This window comes from Gorilla gorilla, chromosome 23, assembly GCF_029281585.2.
Source record: "Gorilla gorilla gorilla isolate KB3781 chromosome 23, NHGRI_mGorGor1-v2.1_pri, whole genome shotgun sequence".
In the NCBI taxonomy this organism is placed as follows: domain Eukaryota; kingdom Metazoa; phylum Chordata; class Mammalia; order Primates; family Hominidae; genus Gorilla; species Gorilla gorilla.
In genome coordinates, this window is record NC_086018.1 from 20562572 (window position 1) to 20583737 (window position 21166).

The 21166-nt window shown below is 56.8% G+C and overlaps 2 protein-coding genes across 10 annotated transcripts in view; one reads left to right on the forward strand and one right to left on the reverse strand.

The window, feature by feature from the left end:
* RSPH14 (radial spoke head 14 homolog) overlaps positions 1-21166 on the reverse strand; it is an 81395-nt gene that overhangs the window by 20558 nt on the left and 39671 nt on the right. The window lies entirely within an intron of this gene.
* The window catches only part of GNAZ (G protein subunit alpha z), a 54705-nt gene that overhangs the window by 9663 nt on the left and 23876 nt on the right, over positions 1-21166 (forward strand). For 4 of the 6 annotated variants that reach the window (XM_055375099.1, XM_031005675.3, XM_055375100.2 and 1 more), the window contains exon 2: positions 15255-16426. In XM_055375099.1, coding sequence (XP_055231074.1) covers positions 15704-16426 — 723 coding nt within the window. In that variant the 5' untranslated portion in view covers positions 15255-15703. The other 2 variants (XM_031005676.3, XM_031005677.3) reach the window with 2 other exon arrangements.

The following is a 21166-nucleotide window of genomic DNA, read 5'->3' on the forward strand; positions in this document are numbered from 1 at the left end:
TGAGGGATTTGATGGAGTCAGCAGTTTCCTTCCCTGGGGAAACTGGGGAGCCAGGAGCCTGGGGCTACGGCTCTCTCCAAGGCAGCAACCTCTTTGATTTGGCTCTTAATGAAGGCCCCACTTCTTCTCTGCTGTCATGGCCACCCTCTCCTCCATAGGCGGAACCTTTGCATATTGATTTATTTATTTACTCCTGGCCCAGAGAAATATCTGGCTTGATTTCCTCCTGAGTCAGTGTTCCTCAGGCGACACTATCACACTTTGTCTGGTCAGCCGTGGTGGCTGTGGGCCAAAAGACAGGACAGGTGGCTGAGGGTGTCCAGAGCCAGGACAGCACAGGGTTACAGGGAAGGGCCTCCCTGTTCATCTCATCTCCCCGGTCATCTCATCTCCCCTTCCTTTAGCAGAAGGACACTGGGAGGCCCAGCCGGGGCAGAGCCTGGGGTTGTCTGTAGGATGGGGACACTGTGTTCACTAACCGTAGTCCTTCCTCCCATCTGCTCGGACTATGGTTTCAGGATAGACAGAGAGCTTTGAGGAGGCAAAGAAAGGAGGACCTGTTTCTAAGGTGAGATCCGTTGCAGATCTGCAGGTGCAAGGCCCATCAGGCAGGTTGTGGGGAGAGTGTGGAGAAGCCAACCCAGTGGCCTGGGCCGTGGTTACTGTGGAGTGGCTGCAAAGAGCCCACAAACACGGAGTCACATGTCCCCAAGCCATGAATCAGTGATGTCTTGCATGTGCGTATGCTCTCATTTTTCAAACACTGCAAAAGCTATTGTGATGAATGAAATGCAGAGTCATTTACAAGCCTTGAGGAAATCTTGGCGCGCAAAAACCCTTTTTACCTCTGTCATCAGCACTCACTGGATTAATGGGTGCTCTCCCTTCTCACTGTAAAGCATGCTGGCTTGTGTCAGTACAGGGTGGGCCCTCCAGGGCAGCGGGCACTCTCTAGAACCCCCTTGCCCTTCCACATGTATCCCTTTGAGTCTGTTGTGATTGTCCCAAACCTATTTGTGCCAGTTGTACTCATTGTAATCACAGCCTGGAATACTGTGTAAACTGATGGGCTGTGACTGTATAGAGGGCTTCTGTGGAAATGAAAGTGGATGCATTGGAAAGCCTCAGTAAAAGCCGTGGTTAGGTTTGGTGTGGGCAAGCCAACCATGAGTTTGGGGACAAGGAGTATAACAGCCTAAAGTTCAGATTCCGGGTCCTTTGCCACCTCACTTGTGTTGGAAAAAGTAAACCAGATGTCACGCAAGGTGTGCTGTGGTTTAAGCAAGAAGTGGCATAACCCCAGAACCGGAAACTCTGATTTAGGAAGAGTTTGTGTCTCTGAAAATTGACAGATATATGAATGTATGTTTATCTGAGTTAAGTGAAAATAAAGTACACGTGTGTCATTTCTTAGGTCTTCCTGCTTTAATTCACTTTTCAGTAGATCAGCCAGCCAGCAGTCTCAGGTTTGATTGCAACTTTTAGCCATCAACAGTTACTAGAAATATATGTTATAGGCCAATCAGGTTATAGGCCAATATGTTATAGGCCAATCAGGTTCATGCCTGTAATCCCAGCACTTTGGGAAGGAGACGCAGGTGGATCATTTGAGGTCAGGAGTTTGAGACCAATGTGGCCAACATGGCAAAACCCCGTCTCTACTAAAAATACAAAAATTAGCCAGCCATGGCGGCGGACACCTGTAATCCCAGCTACTTGGGAGGCTGAGGCAGGAGAATCACTTGAACCCAGCAGACGGAAGTTGCAGTGAGCCGAGATCGTGCCACTGCATTCCAGCCTGGGCAACAGAGTGAGATTCCATCTCAAAAAAAAAAAAAAAAAAGGCCAGGCGCGGTGGCTCACGCCTGTAATCCCAGCACTTTGGGGGGCCGAGGCGGGCGGATCACAAGGTCAGGAGATTGAGACCATCCTGGCTAACACAGTGAAACCTCGTCTCTACTAAAAATACAAAAAATTAGCCGGGTGTGGTGGCGGGCACCTGTAGTCCCAGCTACTTGGGAGGCTGAGGCAGGAGAATGGCATGAACCCAGGACGCGGAGCTTGCAGTGAGCCGAGATTGTGCCGCTGCACTCCAGCCTGGGCGACAGAGCAAGACTCCGCCTCAAAAAAAAAAAAAAAAAAACACCCCAGAAATATATGTGTAATAATGTCGGAATCTGCAGGTTGGTCTTTTTCGTTGTGTTTTTTTGTTTTTGTTTGTTTGTTTATTTGAGTCTCGCCCTGTTGACCAGGCTGGAGTGTAATGGCGCGATCTCGGCTCACTGCAACCTCCACCTCCCAGGTTCAAGCTCCTGTCTCAGCCTCGAAAGTAGCTGGGATTACAGGTGTACACCACCACACCTGGCTATTTTTTTTTTTTTTTTTTATCTTTAGTAGAGACAGGGTTTCACCATGTTGGCCAGGCTGGTCTTGAACTCCTGACTTCGTGATCCACCTGCCTCAGCCTCCCAAAGTGCTGGGATTATAGGCATGAGCCACCGCGCCCGGCCTCGTTGTGTTTTTTTGTTTATTTTTGTTTTGCATGTGGAGGATCATTCCATAATGCTTGGAAAGGTTGTAAACCAGGAGTCTACAACAGAGCCAAGGCCACAGGGGCCAAGTATGAGGAGGAGGCTGCTTGATGACACTGCAGAACTCCCATGGCAGGCCAGCCTGGAAGCCCCTCTTTCCCCAGGACTAGGATTCACAAGGCCCTTGGAGCCCCAGCCCACCCAAGCGGAAGAGTCCAGGGACAACCTGCAGGGAAGTGTGAGGTTTTCTAGCATAAGAGGACATGGGGGATGGGCCTGAGGACCAGGAGATGCTGGTTTCACAGAGCTGAGGCTAGCTGGACTCTCAGCCTGCGGTGTGCAGAGTCCACAGTGTCTTCCCCCCAAACCTTGCCCCCAGAAACTCCCATTTTAATTCAATAAGGTGTGAAGTGGTCAAGATCATATTAAGGTGGGGCGTGAGCTGGCTGGGATGGGAAAGGGCACGTGGGAGACTGGGAGACCAGGCAGGAGGCTCCAGGGAAGTTGGGAGAGTGAAGGAGGAGGGTGGGCAGGAGAAGTTTCAGGAAGAGGACTCTCCACACAGACAGAAGGAACTGGAAACCATACCAAAGGAGGGGTCCTTAGGGGCTAGCCTGCAGCTCGGAGAGGGGCAGGTGTGATGCACATTTGAGAAATATTTGTGGAAAGCAGAAGCAAGAGGGCTGTGGGAGGCCTGGGGTATTGGGGGTAGTAGGGGAGGGTAGACCCAGGCAGAGGGGTCCCAGGGGAATCCAGTAGAGCTGGCCCACAGAGTCCCAGGGACATCACGGGCTCCAGGAGCAGGCCATGGGTCAGCAGTGACCTCAGGTCCTGAGGCCTGTGGACTGCAGGGTGACCCCTTTGCAGGCTGCTGGGAAAGGTCATTTTAGGTAATGCTCTCAAAAGGGAGTGCTGAGGAAGCTTCTGAGCTCTGTACAAATATTTTTTGGTGTTCCTCCATCTATCCATCCATCTGTTCTGTGAATCTTTCACAGAGCACCTGCTTCGAGGGAAGCAGAGCTGGTGCCTGGGGGAGGGAGGGCAGAGCAGGAGCCCAGACCAACCTGCGGTGGGTACCCTGGGGAAACCACACACAAGCCATTGGAGGCGAAGGTGGGAGGAGGGGATATGGGCCAGATGTGGTCAGGGAAGGTGCCTGCAGGAGGAGCCGGCAGCCCTGAGGCTGAAAAAGGACCAGTTTGTGGGGCATCCCTTCCATTTCTTCCCCAGGGGAGGTCCAGTCCCACTGCCGAACCAGCGGCACACCACACCTGTTCAAGGTCGCGCGGGCCAGGTGGCAGGCCCAGACTGAGTCCACTGGGGTTCCAGGGATCCTGATGCTGCAGTAGTCAGGGGTCCTCATCAGGGAAGGAGGTTCTCCCTGGGCTTCACAGGGCTGTTTTCAGCCAGGTGGGGTGGAACAGGGCACTGTGGGTGTGGTGGGTGGGAGATGCAGCCGGAGAGGCAGGAACCTTGCTTCTTGTAGAGTTAACAAGGAGGGAGGGGTGAGCTATGCAGGCGATCTTTCCCCAGAGGGCAGTTCCTGGGAGGGTAGCTTGTCCCTGCCCATGTCCAGTGTCACTGGCATTAAGGCAAGTGGGGTTTTTATCTTCTCCGGAAGATGTGGCTTTTTAGTCCAAAAATACAAGCAGTCCCCAACTTAGGATGGTTTGACTTGCAGTTTTTCAAGTTATGGTGCAAAAGCAATAAACACTGAGTAGAAGCCTTACTTTGAGTACTCATACAACCATTCATTCTGATTTTCCCTGTCAGTACAGTATTCAGTAAATTCCACAAGATACGGGTTAGATTCTTTTGTCTACCTGCAGGCTAATGTAAGTGTTCTGAGCACATTTAAGGTAGGCTAGGCTAAGCTGTGAGGTTCAGCAGGTTGGGGGAAGTCAACACATTTTCAACTTAGGATGGGTTTATCAGGACATAACCCCATCCTAAGTCAAGGAGCATCTGTAGGTGTTGTATCAAAAGCCTTAAACCATCAGGCCTTCTTGCAGACAGCCACACTGGCCAGGATGAAGCAGCATGGGGAAGCCCTGAGCACTGGATGTGAACATATCCTTGCTCATTTTTGCCTTCATCCCCACCTGGTCCTGAGCACCTGCCCTTCGTGGCCCATGATGCAATGCAGCCTTGAGAGCTGCAGCCCCGCCCTTCACTACCCCAAGGCCCAGTGGGGACCTGGACAGGGAGCCATTCAGTGGGGATGCCACAGACAGTGTCGTGCTGGGAAGGCAGGGAAGTCAGGTCCCTGCTCTCCCAGATGAGTGTGGGCGTGGACACCAACCCTGGCTCACTTGCCAGAGGACACACTGTCTGCGGTTTTGTGGTGACCCTACCATTGCATGTCCAGGTGACATCACACGTCCAGGTGCCATTGCACACTGGAGGTTATGATGCAGAAGTGCTGCTCCAGGAGGCCATACCAACCCCCATCCTGTCCTGGGTCCCCTGGGGCCACCTGCCACTAGGTGGGGAGCCTCATCTGGAGCCCCTGAGTTTTCTGGGGGCAGCTCTCAGGTTGGAACCCCCACCTCAGATAGGTGGACATGGTTTCCAGGCAGCTTCTCCCCAGGCTAAGCCCGTCTGCTGCATCTGCGGGGTCAGCTCTGGGAATCACCCCACCCCTTGATGTCCTCAGCAATTCCTCACTGCTGCCATTCTACATTTTTCTCTGTGTCCTCTTCTCCATGGTGCTGAGCTTTATTTGAAATGGCCTGGCTGCCTTATGTGCTCACCATCTCCCCAGGGAGAATACAAGCTCCTTGACACACAGACTCAGCTTGTTCCCCACCATGTCCCCCTGTCCCCAAGCAGGGCCACACACAGTGGGGCTGGATTCTGGGAGAGCAAAGTATTGATCATAGCAGGTTGAGTGACTGATCAGTTGCCCATACAGATCTGAGGGTGGAAGGCCTCAGGCCTGGGCGCACGTGCTGGGTGATTTAGGAGCAACGGGAGAAGCAGTGGAGGATGCTCTGCTGAGCAGACAAATGGAACTGAGCCAGGGAGAGGGTGACCCACTTTGCTGAGATAAGAGATGGGCTCCGGCCTGAGGACAAGGGGTGCAGTGTTTATACCACAGCCCAACAGCCTCCATCCCTTCAACACCAGTACCAGTGCCTCCGCCCTGGTTGTCCCAGCTTGTCCCAGCAGAGAGGGCCTCTGGCCCTGGTTCCCCATGTACCCCACTTGTGTCCCCAGGAGGCACGGGCAGTGGGGACAGAGCAGGGGGCTGCAACACCATCGAACCCTAGGAGGTGGCCTAAGGCCACAGCTGTGAGTGGCACTAACCCTTCCCCAGAGGAAGGTAATCCTTTTTGTTTCTCTCTCAATCCTTCTCTTTCAAGGAGAAAATCCCAGTTTGGTGCCAACGTGGCTCTCACACCCTCCAGCAGGCGCTAATCCCCGATGTTTAAGCAACAGCCAGTGGCCTTGCCTGGCCCCTCCGCAGGGTCCCGCCCCTGGCTAGTGGCAGAAGCGGTTCCTCTACACTGTTTTGTATTTAGATTACTTCTGTCTATGGCGGGTGACCCTGGCTTTCCACTGAAAGTAGGACTATGAAGTCATTATGAAGTACATTTTTTAAGTAAAAAAGGCAGTCAATTTAAAGAAAAATGCTGAGTAAAAACAGCAAGTGATACCCAGGTGTGGCCAGGTTAGGCAGGCTGCAGTCCCGTGGGGCCCAGTCGGAGGGCTTGGTGGGAGCAGAGGCCTGCAGACTCCCAGCCAGGCCACCCCGGGAAATCACCTCCATCTTTGCGCTTTGATTTCTACAGCCGTAAAGCCGAGGCCACCTCCCAGGCCTGCTTTTAGCATGAGATGACGTGTGTGAGCAAAGCACTCGGCCCAGCAGTGGCAGCAGACGGGGTGGCACGGAGGTGCAGGTGTCCCCTGCATGTCTCCAGCCACGGGCCTCTGGACCTAGGTTCCCTGGGCACCTTCCTCTCCTCCCAGTGGCCTCAGCCACCTGAGCAGGCACACTATAGTTGAGGAAAGCACAGCAGAGCCACAGCTGGGACCCAGAGTGCCCTCCCTGACCCCACCATGCCCAGCTTCCCTGAGACAGACCCTCCTCGGGGCCCAGCCCGCAGTTGCCCCTGACCTCCCATGAAGATGTGTGGAAATGGCTCCATGAAGAGCCTGTGAGGACACTGGACCATGACCAGACCACTGGACAGAGGGGAAATGCAGTCATGGGGCTGCAGCATCTGTGGAGCCCACTTCCCACTGGGTGGGGCCAGCATGACAGGATTGAAGGCAGTGGGACAGAAGAACTGGGCAACACAAAGGACACCTGGCTCCTCAGCAACAAAGAGCTGCCACCGAGGAGGCCCCTACAGGTCCAGGCCAGGCCCTGGGAAACCCATGATGGGACACATGGCTGGGGCAGGACAGGGAGTGTGCAGCTTGTCAGCTGGAAGCAAACGCGGCTCCGATAAGTCGGGCGTAAAAGGGCAGTGGAAAGTGCTTCCTCATTCGGCGAGGAGGAAACCTGGTAATCTGCAATGGCCACAGGCACAGGCTTTTCCAGACCTTCGGTTTCTAAAATAGTATCATGGTGGGAGCTGATGTAGGGACGGCGGCTCCAAAGTTGGGGGCAGCACCCACTCTTTAAGAGATGATAGAATGAGCATGGTGGCTCACACCTATAACCCCAGCACTTTGGGAGGCTGAGGCAGGCGGATTGCTTGAGCCCAGAAGTTCGAGACCAGTCTGAACAACATAGTGAGACCCCCATTTCTCCAAAATTAAAAAGATTAGCTGGGCGTGGTGGCGCGTGCCTGCAGTCCCAGCTACTCAAGGCTGAGGTGGGAGGATCGCTTGAGCCCAGGGGTTGAGGCTGCAGTGAACTGTGATGGTGCACTGCAGCTGGGTGACAGTTAAAATAAGATAAAAATGCCTCAATTGAGCTTATAACCGCCCAAGGGGTTCACCTTGCCCGCTGCCTAGACAGAGCCGATTCTTCAAGACGAGAATTGCAATAGAGAAAGAGTAATTCATGAAGAGCCGGCTGTGCAGGAGACCGGAGTGTTATTATTACTCAAATCAGTCTCCTGGAGCATTCAGGAAGCAAAGTTTTTAAGGATAACTTGGTGGATGGGGGTGTAGCCAGTGAGCCAGGAGTGCTGATTGGTCAGAGATGAAATCATAGGGAATTGAAACTGTCTTCTTGTTCAGTCTGTTCCTGCTCAGTCAGTTCCTGGGTGGGGGCCACAAGATCAGATGAGCCAGTTTATTGATCTGGGTGGGGCCAGCTGATCCATCAAGTGCAGGGTCTGCAAAATATCTCCAGCACTGATCTTAGGAGTAGTTTAGGGAGGGTCAGAATCTTTAGCCTTCAGCTGCATGACTCCTAAACCATAATTTCGAATCTTGTGGCTAATGTGAGTCCTACGAAGGCAGTCTAGCGCTCAGGCAAGAAGGAGGTCTGCTTTGGGAAAGGGCTGTTACCGTCTTTGTTTAAACTATAAACTAAGTTTCTCTCCAAGTTAGTTCAGCCTACACCCAGTAATGAACAAGGACAACTTGGAAGTTAGAAGCAAGATGGAGTCAGTTAAATCTCTTTCACTGTCTCAGTCATAATTTTGTAAAGGCGGTTTCAAGCTTGGCCTGCAGGTTCCCATACTCACGCAGCAAGTCAAGTGATCTGAGTTATATGAACCATCTACACGCCCAAAATGTGGGTTCAGGGTACCCCAGTGCATTTCCTCCTGCTGGTCCCTGCATGCTCTGAGCTGTGGGGTGGCTTGGGGTTGGAGCCTTACCCACTCTGCCCCACATCCTTGTGTGAGGAAGGGCCTGTGGTCACAGGCATCAGTGAGCCTGGAGATCTGTCACTGCGCGGGCCTCCTCCCTCCCCCAGGTCACCACAGACCAGCTGCTGGGTGCCAAGGTGGAGCTGGCAGGTACAGGAGCCACGGCTGCCTGGATAAAAGGCGTCTCAGCAAACTGGGGTCGGGATGGGGGTGGGGCAGTGCTGAGTCATAGCCCCACTTGGGGCATGCCAGGCAGCTCAGCCTCCACAGGGGACTCCAGGACAGGGTGAGTGGCAGGTAGGTGCAGGCAGCCCTGGGGTCAGCTCCGGTAGGGTGGAAAGGACTTGTTGGTCTGAAATGGGTTCCATGACTCCTGTTGCCACCCCAAGCCTGGGACAGTGAACACCACTGGTCCCCACATTGAGGCTAGAGAGTCCTGCAGGTTCAGGGTGTGTGGTATCTGGGGAGGGCTGGGAGCCCATCGGGCATTAGGGGTGTGGCCTTGCTCTCCCTTGCTGGCCCTGTGGCCTGGGCTGCCTGCCACCTCTTGGGGTCCTAGCTTCTGTTACCAGCAAAGGTGGCCATCTGAGTGGCCTCTATTGGGCCTCAGGCATGACTGCCTGTGCCTCTCCCCCAGTCACAGTCTGGGTACAGTTCCGTCTCCTCAACAAGCCTAAACTACCTCCCTGGGGGCAGGGTCTGTGTGTTGAACCATCACTTCGTCTTGGCTCACTCTTTCCGTCGCCCAAGCTCAGCGTGGGGCAGGCGTTCCTGGGAGGTGAGGAGGGAGGGAGGCAAGTAGCTAGGGACCTGGAGAGTGAGGGGCTGGACTACCGTCTCTGAGGAAGTCAGGCACAGTGATGAGGGAGCTGGTCTATAAGCTGATAAGTCTTCCCACCCCTGGCTTAGCCGGCTTGGGCAGTGAGACCTTCGGTGACCTTGGCTGTGGGCTGTCTTCTTCTGCCTCAGCCGGGGGCACTGACTCTGTGCTGTGCTGGCTGTTGTGGAGGAGGCCTTGAGCAAAGCTTTGGAGACAGCCTGGAGGTTACGGGCAGGGCAGGCTGGCTCCCATGGCCTGGTGTGGTCCTGGCGAGCTCAGGCTATGGTGGGTGTGGCCATGGGTATTATGTTGCCCCAGCTCTATGCCTAGCAGCAGGCTGAGCCTCCAGGGATTGTGCCTGGGGAGGGAAGTGGTTCCTAGAGTGGAGGGCATCCAGGATGCAAAGGTCCCAAGAGAGGTGGCAGCACTTTCCCTCCATGACCATGTCCCCATCCTGACTCAGGGCTATCACTCAACATCTGTTACAGGAACAGACTTGAGAGGGCCATGTCTGGAAGGAGGGTGATGAGGGCAGGCCGGGCCTGCTGGGCGGTGGGTGAGAAGGGAGGGTCTTGAGGGGTAAGTCCATGTGTGGGCTGAAGGATCTGTCCCGAAACCACAGGAAGCAAGCGGCTCTCAGCAGAGGGTTCCTGAGTGGGCTCAGGGCTTGGAGATCGTGCCTTAGGAATCTTTGGGTAGGTGAGTCAAGGACCAGGATGGAGCTCCTTAAGAGCCTACAGCCAAGAGATGCTAGTTTCCTGAGGCTGCTGGGGAGGAGGCAGGCAGGTGCAGACTCTGGCCTGAGCACAGCCCACTAGGGCTTCTTGGCCTCTGGCTGCCAGCGTGTCAAACCTGGTGCCTGGCCCTATGTCGCACTAAGTCCTAAGTGACCTCCTGGTGAATTTGCCACACCCTTCATGCTGCAAACACTACACATCTGCTGGGGGCGGGGGCCAGGGACTGGATACTAGCTGGTGTTCACTGATACAGTCCACTCATCTGTACTGAGCCCTGGCCATAAGCACAGCAGGGTCCTGTACCACAGGGACAGCTGACAGTCCCCCTTTCCCAGTACCTGCCACTTTCTCCTAATATGTCCCCTCTCCAAGAGCAGCCCCTGCTTCAGCCTACTGGCTGGTCCCTGGAGTTCCCTGATCGTCTCCCTGTTCCCACCCAGCCACCACTCCATCACCAGGCACTGTGCACCGTACAGCTCACACATCTTGCAGAGTTCCTCACTGCATCCACTTCCCCCAGCCCTCACCCATGTTGCTCCCCTTTTATCACCTGGATGTTTGCATCCAGGAGCCTCCTCTGGTCTGGCTTCAGCGCAGCAGCCAGAGGGATGCTGGTCACACAGGGCAGGTCATGGCACTTCTCACCCAAACCCTGGCTGGCTCCTGACTCGCCCTTAAGTGACCTCCTACCCTCTTGGCACCAGCCACATGGCCTCCTTCCTGCCCCTCAGACTGGTCAGGCATGCTCCCACTTCAGGGCCTTTGCGCCGGTGGTTCCCTCATCCCTGATGCCTGCTTGCCTCTCTCCTTCACCACCTGTTCATACTCATCTCTTACCTATCAGGAGGCCAGCCCCACCCACCTTTGCTGACTTGCAGCCCACATGCGCCACCCCCAACCCTGCCCACCTGGAGCTCCATTTCCACTGTAGCACTGGGCACCTTCTGCCACTTGCTGCTTATTTACTGCCTGTAGTCTGACTCCTGCCCTCCCACCTGAGCAAAAATAGGGAATAGATCTTCATCTACCTCATTCAGCAGCCCCAGCCCAAGTGCCAGAATCAAAGCCATGGTTTAGCGAGTAAGTATGGGATGCTGGAGAGCCCCTGACCCATCTCCCTTCTGCCCCAGTCGCCTCAGCCTAGCTCCACACCACAGCTGGTTCCTCCTCTCCAGGGCATCTCTGCTCCCAGGATGCCACATGCAACCACATGCAGATGCCCACATGCACCAGTACACATGCAGCTGCACACACGCACAACCACATGCAGACAGAGGCATGGACCTGTGCATGCACACCCAAAGATTTGTACATGGACCTGCTCACAGACATGTACATGGATCTGTGCGTGCACGTGAACAGACACATGCACACACTGGCATACAAGCAACCAGACACAGACACATCCATGCACCTGCACTCTCACAGACACAAACAGGGACCTGTGCATACACGCACACATACCGCAATGGACCTGCATACACATAGGCACCTATGCATACACACACACATACCACAATGGACCTGCATACACACAGGCACCTATGCATACATGCACACGCACCACAATGGATTTGCACACACACAGGGACCTATGCATACACGCACACACACCGCAGTGGACCTGCACACACACAGGGACCTATGCATACATGCACACACACCGCAGTAGACCTACACACACACAGGGAGCTATGCATACACGCACACACACCGCAGTGGATTTGCACACACACAGGCACCTATGCATACATGCACACACACCGCAATGGACCTGCATACACACTGGCACCTATGCATACACGCACACACACCACAGTGGACCTGCACACACACACACGCACCGCAATGGACCTGCACACAGGCACCACATACTGCCACAAACATGCAGGTACACACATGGCTTAAAACCTTTCAGTGGCGTCCTGTTTCTCTCTTCAGTGAAGACCAAGGGCTCAGTTGGACTTCTGGTGAGCCCTGCCCCTTCCTCTTGCCTGGTAGCTCTCTCCTCCTCTCCCTGAGTCCAGCCACTCTGACCTTCCTTCAGTTCCCCTGTGTGTTAGGGATGGTTTGTCCCTTTCATCCCTAACACACATCCCCACACACCGCAGGGCCTTACAGCATGTTCCTCCTCTGCCTGGCACACTCTTTTCCTGGCCCATTCCTCTGGTATTTCTAGCCATGCCCAGAGGCACTGTGGTGGGGGGTCCTGGGTGTTGAGCTCTAGTGACCCATCAGTGGTTTCTGGGCCAGGGAACAATGTGGTCATCCAACTCTTGGCCTTTGTCTCTTGGCCAACCATCATCAGGTTCCATCCTGGGACTTGGGGAGTCCTAGCATGTCCAGTAAAGCCCGGGTTAGACTCAGAGAGAGGGCTGGCTAGAGCCTTGTGTAAGAGCCAAGAAGTCAAGCCTCAGAATAGGTGGGACTGTCATAAGGTCCCATTTGGACCACAGCCAGGCTCCCAACGCAAGGCTTCCTTACATCCATGCATAGCCCTGTCCCATGCGTGGTGCCCCTGCACAGGGCACTCATACCCTCAAACACAACAGAGCCCCACAGAGCCGCAGGGAGAATTCTGGGTGGGGCCTTCTGCTTGTTTGGTTCAGGTGATCTGAAAGACGAGGGTCCTCAAGCAGGGGACCTCCCCTTGGCTGTGACTGTTCGTCACTGCCCCATGCAGGTGACAGACTTGGCCCTGACGCATGTGATTGCTACCTGGCCTCAGTTTCCCCTTTCCTCGCACATTGCCCTGTCGTTGCCGGCGCACACTGATCAAAGACTGCATGGGCAGCCCTTAGCTCCAGGCTTCCAGACAACAGCAGTTCAGGGCCCAGGCTGCCAGCCCAGTGTCCCCAACCTGCTCTCCTGATTCCCCAGCCTTGGAGCCAGGGAGCACATACATCCCAAAGCACAAATCACACATCCTTGGACAGAGCAGCTTCTCTGCCCACCACTGGGGACAGAAGGGGCGCCTGGCTGTACCTCAGATTTTCAAACGCGGAATTGAGAAGAACAGTCATGACAACAGAGGACACCTCCCACTGGGTTGGACACTGCCTTCTGAAAGGAGCATGTTGGCTTCCTGCTGGAATGGTGGTGCTGGTAGGGAGAACCCTGGGTCCCCAGGCAGTGGGCTGAGGGCTTTGGACACCTTTCCACACCTAAGGGGCTGTCAGGTCGGCAGCAGGGACAAGGGAGCAGCCACAGGGTCTCCATCCTCCATGCGCTCATGGTTCGTGTGCATATTACACATATCATGTACATGTCATCTTTAAGCAGATGTTCTGCCCACTGTGTGCTGGAGTGGGAGGGTCATCTCGAGGCTTCCATTCTCAGATGTAATTTTCAGCCTCACTGGGATTGGGCTGAGTGACTGTTTAATCACTGCCCTCTTGGCAGAGATGTTTCTAGGGCGTTCCCTGGTGCACTTCTCATCGGTGGCTGCCTGGTGAAGCGGGAAAGTTCCTCAGCCTCTCCATTGATTCCTTCCCTCCCTCCCTCCTTCCACCAACCAGTGCTTACTGAACACCCACTGTGCACCGGGCACTGCTCTGTTCCCAGTGGGGAATGAGGCCAGGACGGGCCCTCCTCACCCGCACTCTGGCTGGGGGTAGGGGCGACGGCAGCACACAAGGTCATGTAGGTCACACATTAGCTGAGGGCTGCTATGGAGGAGGAGGACAGAGGGCAAGGTGATGCTCACAGCGACAAGCACAGCAGGGCAGTGACTGCTACTGGCTGTCACTCTCTGAGGACCAGGCTTGTGCTGGATGCTTTACTCTTCACAGATACCTGTGGCCAGTGAGGGACAGGCTCTGAGATGGGAGTAAGTCGCCAGAGGCCACACAACCTGGGAGAGGCAAGCAAGGCATGAAGGATGAGACCACCCTGAGAGTGGTGGGGGCAACATCAGGGTTTGACCAAGGGAAAGAGGTGGCATTAGAGCCTCTGGCTGTCAGAGGCTGGCGGGGCTAGGGAGCAGGTGTGAGAGGCCACCACCACTGCCAGGAGAGACTAGAACCTCTGCCCAGGGAGAGGACAGCCCACCAGGGGCCTGCTTCAAAGCAGGATCGCCAGGACTAGTGGTCAAGGTCTGTGAGGGGCAAGGGACAGTGAGGGGCACGGATGGCTGCTGGGAGGATGAAGTGCCATTTGCTGAGGGTTTAGCAGGTTGAGTTTCAGATGCTGGTCACACCCAGGAGTTGAGGGTGGGGCCTTGGCTGTTGGGGTCTCTCTGCCTCGGGCCTTCCCACCCCAGGGCCTGTCACAGAGTTGATGGGTGGTATTAAAGGGGCGAATGCTGCCTGTGGCAGGATGGGGAGGCTGCGTGGGTCTCCGGACAGGGACAGAGGTCAGGGAAGGAGCAAGAGGGGTGCGTGCGAGTTGGGTGGGGCCTGGTGCCACCCTGGGCTCACAGCCGGGGCAGAAGCCCGAGCTTTGAGCTGCCCCTTGTGTGGGGAGGCCTGGCCTAAGCACCCGGCAAAGTCACAGGGGCATCCTAGGGTGTGCCCCTCCCTGCTGGCAGGAAAGGTGGATGGGGAGGCCCTGACTCGCGGGGTTGGTGAAAGATTCTGCCTGAGGCCTCTAGGCCACCCTGCCTTGCCCTGGCCTCAGTGATTACTACTACCCTTGGGAGCCACTGTGACATCTGGTCTCCCAGGTGGATTTCCCCGCAGCACCACGTGCAGCCCCCAGCTCCTTGGTCTCAGCCCAAGCCCCGCTCTACCTCCTTCTGCAGGAGTGAGGCAGCCCCTGCCCACTGTGCTTAGGCACCTCACGGTGCTCCCACAGCCTGAAGCCTCCACCTTGCTCTGGTCCCTGCCTATCTGCTGGCTCCTGGGCTGGCCCATCAGAGTGCCCTCAAGGGAAAGCAGGGGCCAGGTCTCCCTCCTGGTGCTTTTCCTCTCTGTGATCAGAAGTGACCCAGCTCCTGCGGGGGTAATGAGAGTCAGGGAGGCGCTCAGTTATCCCAGGGCTGGGCCGAGGCCTGGCCACCCGTGTAAAACAGGGCAAGGCTGAGCTCTATCAGTGCTGTCTGGGAGAAGGGCCCCAGGGGGCATCACAGCAGGGTGACCTTATTGAATCCTAACTGGATGCGGTAGAAGTGAGTCCAGCATGGGGGCTGGGTGGGCAGAGGCCTCGCACACACCCTTCTCTCCCTCATGCACCTGGCTTCAGGTGGACTGTCCAGGCAACAGCAGACATATGTGTTACACCATGGTGTGGACCCTACAGCGCCCCATGGAGGAGAGGGGGTTGGATGGATTGTTGCCGGCTCATTTTCCGAGGCCAGTCTCTGCTGCTTTGCTTTCAGAAGAGCTCCCTTTCACTGTCCAGCCTGAGGTGGGGCTGCGGGGAGGAGGCTCATGCTTTTCTCTGTGTTTGGCAGGTGAAGGGCTGGATGCACAGTGGGAGCCGGAGGCGGGGGGCCGCAGGGAACACACCAGCGACCGGCCCTCCAACCCTCCAGCCACTCAGCAACATCGCCACAGCAACCAGCAACCAGACGGCAGCAGCCGAGGCCAACACAAGCGGACGGCTTCCCACCGTCGCCGAGGACAGGGAATGACTACGGCAAATCAGGCCACTTTGCCAACTAGGGAGGTGGAGTGTCACTAGTGGGGAGGGGCGGCCACCGCCCGCTGCACAGAGCGCCATGCCGGCTGGAGAAGAGGCGCTGGGGCAGGGGCTGCAGTGTGGCTCGGCCTCACCCCCCTGCTGGCACTGAGTGCCTCCAGGGCAGCTGGGCTCTTGTCTGCCTGGTCTCAGTGTCCCCTGTGGCAAGAGGGAGAGGTGCCCCATCCCGTGCTCCTTGTCTGGGCCCGCTGCTGCCAGACCATGGGATGTCGGCAAAGCTCAGAGGAAAAAGAAGCAGCCCGGCGGTCCCGGAGAATTGACCGCCACCTGCGCTCAGAGAGCCAGCGGCAACGCCGCGAAATCAAGCTGCTCCTGCTGGGCACCAGCAACTCAGGCAAGAGCACCATCGTCAAACAGATGAAGATCATCCACAGCGGCGGCTTCAACCTGGAGGCCTGCAAGGAGTACAAGCCCCTCATCATCTACAACGCCATCGACTCGCTGACCCGCATCATCCGGGCCCTGGCAGCCCTCAGGATCGACTTCCACAACCCCGACCGCGCCTACGACGCTGTGCAGCTCTTTGCGCTGACGGGCCCCGCTGAGAGCAAGGGCGAGATCACACCCGAGCTGCTGGGTGTCATGCGACGGCTCTGGGCCGACCCAGGGGCACAGGCCTGCTTCAGCCGCTCCAGCGAGTACCACCTGGAGGACAACGCGGCCTACTACCTGAACGACCTGGAGCGCATCGCCGCAGCTGACTATATCCCCACTGTCGAGGACATCCTGCGCTCCCGGGACATGACCACGGGCATTGTGGAGAACAAGTTCACCTTCAAGGAGCTCACCTTCAAGATGGTGGATGTGGGGGGGCAGAGGTCAGAGCGCAAAAAGTGGATCCACTGCTTCGAGGGCGTCACAGCCATCATCTTCTGTGTGGAGCTCAGCGGCTACGACCTGAAACTCTACGAGGATAACCAGACAGTAAGTGGGGCCGGGGGTTTTCCTCTGCTTGTTCCTGCTGTCGTGGGTTCCTGGAAGCAAGAGGACGCGCGAGGTCCAGGACAGTCTGCAGCCAGAAAGGGAACCAGGCTCAGGCCTGGCCCTGCTGCACGATAACTGAGGCAGCTCCAGCAAGGTGGGGGCAGAGGGAACAGGGTGTGGAGTGCAGGTGTCATCTCCCATGCCTGAAGTACTCAGGGTGTGGAGGCCACAGGGCAAGAGAGTGTGAGGCTCCGCCGGGCATCCATGATCAATCCATGTGATAGTTTGGCAAATCCATGAAGCTCCTGCCAGCACCAGTCTCCTACCAGCATATAGGTCCAGGAACAGCAGCCATCCCTGCAACCCCATCTTGAGTCTGCAAATCTGGCAGAGATGGGGTTGAGAGCTGTTTAGAAGGAATAATCCCAGGTCCTGCTGGAAAGGGGACGACGTAAAAGCAGGTGCTGGGATTATTTCACAGTGGCATGGGCGCAGCCCGAGGGAGACCTGGACCCAGTGCGAAGCGGTGAGGGCTTGAGAGTGGAGTTGCTGGAGAGGGTGGGGAGCCGGGCGAAGCAGCAGGGCAGTGTGCTGAGGCCCAGCCAAGACAGAAGGTCTAGCACACGAAGCGGGCCACAGCTAGGAGTGGCAGCGGTGGAGGCCGTGGCAGACAAGGGAGGGGCTGTCTTGCCCAGCAGGATTCCCTGAGCACAGATTTCAAGTCTGCCCTTAAGAGAGAGGCCTTTGACCCTGGGGATGGAGGAGTGGGGGCAAACAAGGAGTCACGAAGTTGTGGGTACCCTGGGGCTAGGGGAGGGTGATGCTGGGAGACAAGGGCTCAGCCTCCCCACTTGGGAGCACTGGCCTCCGAGGTCACTCCTTGCTTTACCCAGTCCTAAGGCAAGCTTTGTTCTTTAGGTTCAGCCGAGAGCAACAATGGTTCTAGCTTTGGACCTGTGCTCCAGCCAGGGAACCTGGACAGCTCCAGGCAGTGGCCATGGTGCTAGGAGCCTGAGTGTTCTGAGAGAGAGGATCTTTGGCTTTCATCAGGCAGCTGGGGAGGCGGGCTTTCCTCCCTCCCCTCCTCGCATCAGGGGTCTCCCTGGAACTGTGCCTAGGTGTTGATGGTGTGCCTGGGGGAAACGAATGACGGACGGGCAGGCAGGTGTGTACGCAGGCGGCTGCGTCCACCCTGTTCCCAGTGTGTATCTGTGTGCTCTCCAGGGTTCTGGCCCCTTACCCTGTGGTTGCCACAAGTTCAGCCCCATGTGTGGTTCTGGGCAGAGGGGACATCTCAGCAGATGCGTGAGGTCAGGCTCCCTTGATGAGGCATGGCCGTGGACAGAGGGCTTGGGGCTGAGAAGCTGCAAGGCAGAGTGAGGTGCTCAGGCCAGACCCTTGGGACAGTGCCATGGTGGGTCTGCCAGTCACACGGGCTTGCACCACTGGCCTCATCCATCAACTCAGTGGCAGGCATGGCAAATTCCCCAGGCGCCAGGCCTGGCCCCCAGTTGCATCCTTTGACAGGCCGTGCCCACAGGTGTGCTGGACACAGGAGGCAGGATACCTGGGTCTTGAGTTAGTCCGGTTTTTCATGGAGGGCTTTGGCTGTCATGTTTGCTTTCTGAACTTGTCAGTGAGGAGATGACCGAGGTGTCTTCACAGATGGGCCCAAGGCTAGGCCTTTGCCTGCCTGCAGCCCTCTCGGCTCTGTCTGGCCTGTGCCTGCCACCTTGCTGCCTCTCTCTCGTCTCCTTCTGCTCCAGCCGTGGTCAGCTTGTTTTGCTCCAGCAGTACTGCTCTGTCCAGCCTTAAGCTTGTAATGATCCTGATCCCTGCCTCTCGTACCCCTGCCCTTATCCTCCAGGTCTCATCCCAAGTGGCGCCTCCTGGGAGGCCTTTTCTGACCTAGCCCGGCACCTGCTTACCCCTCCATCTAGTGATGTGTGAGTGAGCTCCTCGGGGCAGGCCCTAGATGGGCTGGGTGGCCCCTGTGGGGCCTCACATCTCTAGCTTTCCCTCTCCCAGGCCTGTCCCTGGGGAGAGCCATGGTGGGCAGCCATGGGCAGGGACAGCAGCCACTGGCCTGGCCTCAGGGATCCCTGTGAGGTTCCAGGCATTCAGGGCACTTTCTAAAGGGAGGGGCTGGCAGCCAGGCTGGCACACCCACCACCATCACCCTGGTTTCTGCAGGCCTGGGGAAGTGGTTGTTCACCAGAAAAGGAAATTCTTGATGAGAAACCCAAGCGAGGCTGGAAATTCACTGGATTCCAAATGATTCTGACCTTTCATGCTCTACCAGTAATATCTGGAGATGGAAAACAAACAGGCTGCGGAGGAAAGACAGTCTCCTCCCACGATTCCTCCCGCAGGCTGGGCTGGCCCCGGAGGTGAGCTGGCCCCCAGAGTGGTGCCGGCAGTGAGGACAGCCCGTCTCCAGCCGGGCCAGAGCCAGAGCCAGAGCCAGTGCTGGCACGGGCTGGCACAGGGCTGCCACTCTCTGCTGTCTCCTTTTGGAATGTGCTGAACTGTCCTCCCTGGGCCCTGTCAAAGGCAAGGCAGCCAAGAACAGGCCATGCTCGTTTTCACAAAAGCCGAATGAACCTTGGGGCCCAGTGCCAGGGCTCTGGACACGGCTCCTCCATAGCTCTCCTTCTGTGCTCAGCTTCCAAGGCCTCATCTTCCCTGATGCTGGCAGTGCCTCCCCACCCCCACGCCTGGCGAAGGAGCCACAGCCCCCCGGCCCACCCGCTGGCTTCTGCGTCAGCACGTTGCCAAGGAGAACGTCAGTGTCTCTGGGCTCCCGGGTGTGAGGGCTGCAGTGAGTGCAGGGCAGCACCTCAGAGCAGGGAAGGCAGATTTCCGGGTGTCTGTGGAGCATGGCAGCGAGCCACATGGGGAGCCACACCCCTCCATGGCCACGGTTCCCACCCTCGTCCGAAGGAATTGGCAGACCCTTGCCCTGACTAGGGCCAAGTCCTGCAGGTGTGTCAGGCACCCCGGTGCCCCCAAGCCCAACACCCAGCTGGGGCTTCCTCAGGCAGCACAGGAGGCCTGAACACAGCCCAGCAACACAAGGGGGTTTTTCTGGCGCACCTGTCCCCTGAATGATCCTGTGGGGCAGCAGCGCCTGTTATTTTTGTCACAGGTCGAGGCACTGAGGCTCAGGCACACAGCTGGCGCTGGCGGGCCCCCAGCCCTCAAGTCCACAAGGACAGCTCCTGAGAGGCCACGTGTCACAGGACCCACCACGGGCCTCCCACTTAGCCAGAGCCATGGCAGAGGCTCTGCCCCTCGTCTTTAGTACATTCACACAAGGGTCAGCCAGCAAAGACAGTCACTCTGCTGCCCTAGGAGGGAAAGGCAAAGTGGAGAAGCTGGCACCTACCAGCCCACACTGAGGGACAGACACAGGTGGCTGTGACTAGCAGAGCTTGGGTCTTCACTCGGCCCCACTGGAGGCACCTGAGGGGGTAGGTGGGCACTTGTTGCCCAACCTCTGCCCTTGCGGATCAGCTAATGGACTCTGCCGGCCACCAAATGGTGTGGGATCCTTCAGAAGGCAAGATTAAAAGGTCTAGTTGTAAAGCATCAAATGTTCTCATGTGGAAACCCACAGGGAGCTCACTGCCCATTTCCCGACGGAGCTGTCAGCATTCCCAGCCCTGCGGCGGGTCTGTTTTGCACCTGTGATGGACCTGCTGTGCAGGCGCAAGGCTCAGGCTGGGGCCAAGTATGAGGGTGAGCACAACTCTCCCAGCAGCACAGGGAACTGGGGGACAAGGAGGAGGCAGTCACACCAGCCCAGCCACAGCTTCATTTCCACAAAGCCTCTGCTACCAGGGATACCTGCCCTGTCTTTCTAGAGCTGGCAGGCAGCAGTTCCCAGCAGTGTCCCCATTGTGCTTTCATCTAGGACCCACAGTAGTCACTTGGGCCCCACAGGTAGGCTGGGTCACAGCAGGGTTCACCGTGGGAGGCCTGGTGTCTCTGCCACTTATCTGAGAGACAGGTGGTCAACATGTTATCAGTGAGGGTATCCAGGGGACGGGGGACATAAGAACATGCCTTTTGTGGGGCAAGTTCTGCAGGTGGCAATTGCTTGAGCAGCCAGCCTCCAGGCAGGTGGTCTCTGCCTGGCCCTGGATAGTGGTCCCTTGTCCTGGGGCCATTGGCTTCCTGAGGAACCCCTCCCCACTCCAGGGCAGGTCAGCAGCCTCAGCACACCACAAGGGCAGGTCCACACCCACCCGGCACAGCCTGTGCTCTGAGCAGAGGGCCTGGCACACAGTGGGTGCTCTGCAGACTTTGTGGAGCGGGCGGGAGGCGGTAGGCTTGGGAAGAGCTGGAGCTCCAGAGCCCTGGCTTCTGGGTGCAGAGCAGCTGGGACACTCAGCCCTTCCCAAGGAGACCCTATGGGTGCTGGTCCATAACGAGTGTGTGCAGTACCCTGAGGAGGGGCTGCCCAAGGCCGTCCTGTGAACACAGCGTGTTCCTGCCACCCTAGCGCTGTGGTTTATCATTTAGCCCAAAAAGGGTGCTTGTTTTAGTGCTTTAAAAATGGAGTTTAAACATTTGTGCCATAAAATGGCGTGTTGTGGGTGAAACAAGGTATTTCCAGTAAGACAGGCTTACACCTATTGATGACAGAGCTGGTTATATTTGCCCAAGGAGGGAATTACAAATGGGCAATAGCCAGACACAGATGATACCCTCTCCCCAGCATACCAGGGCTTAGAT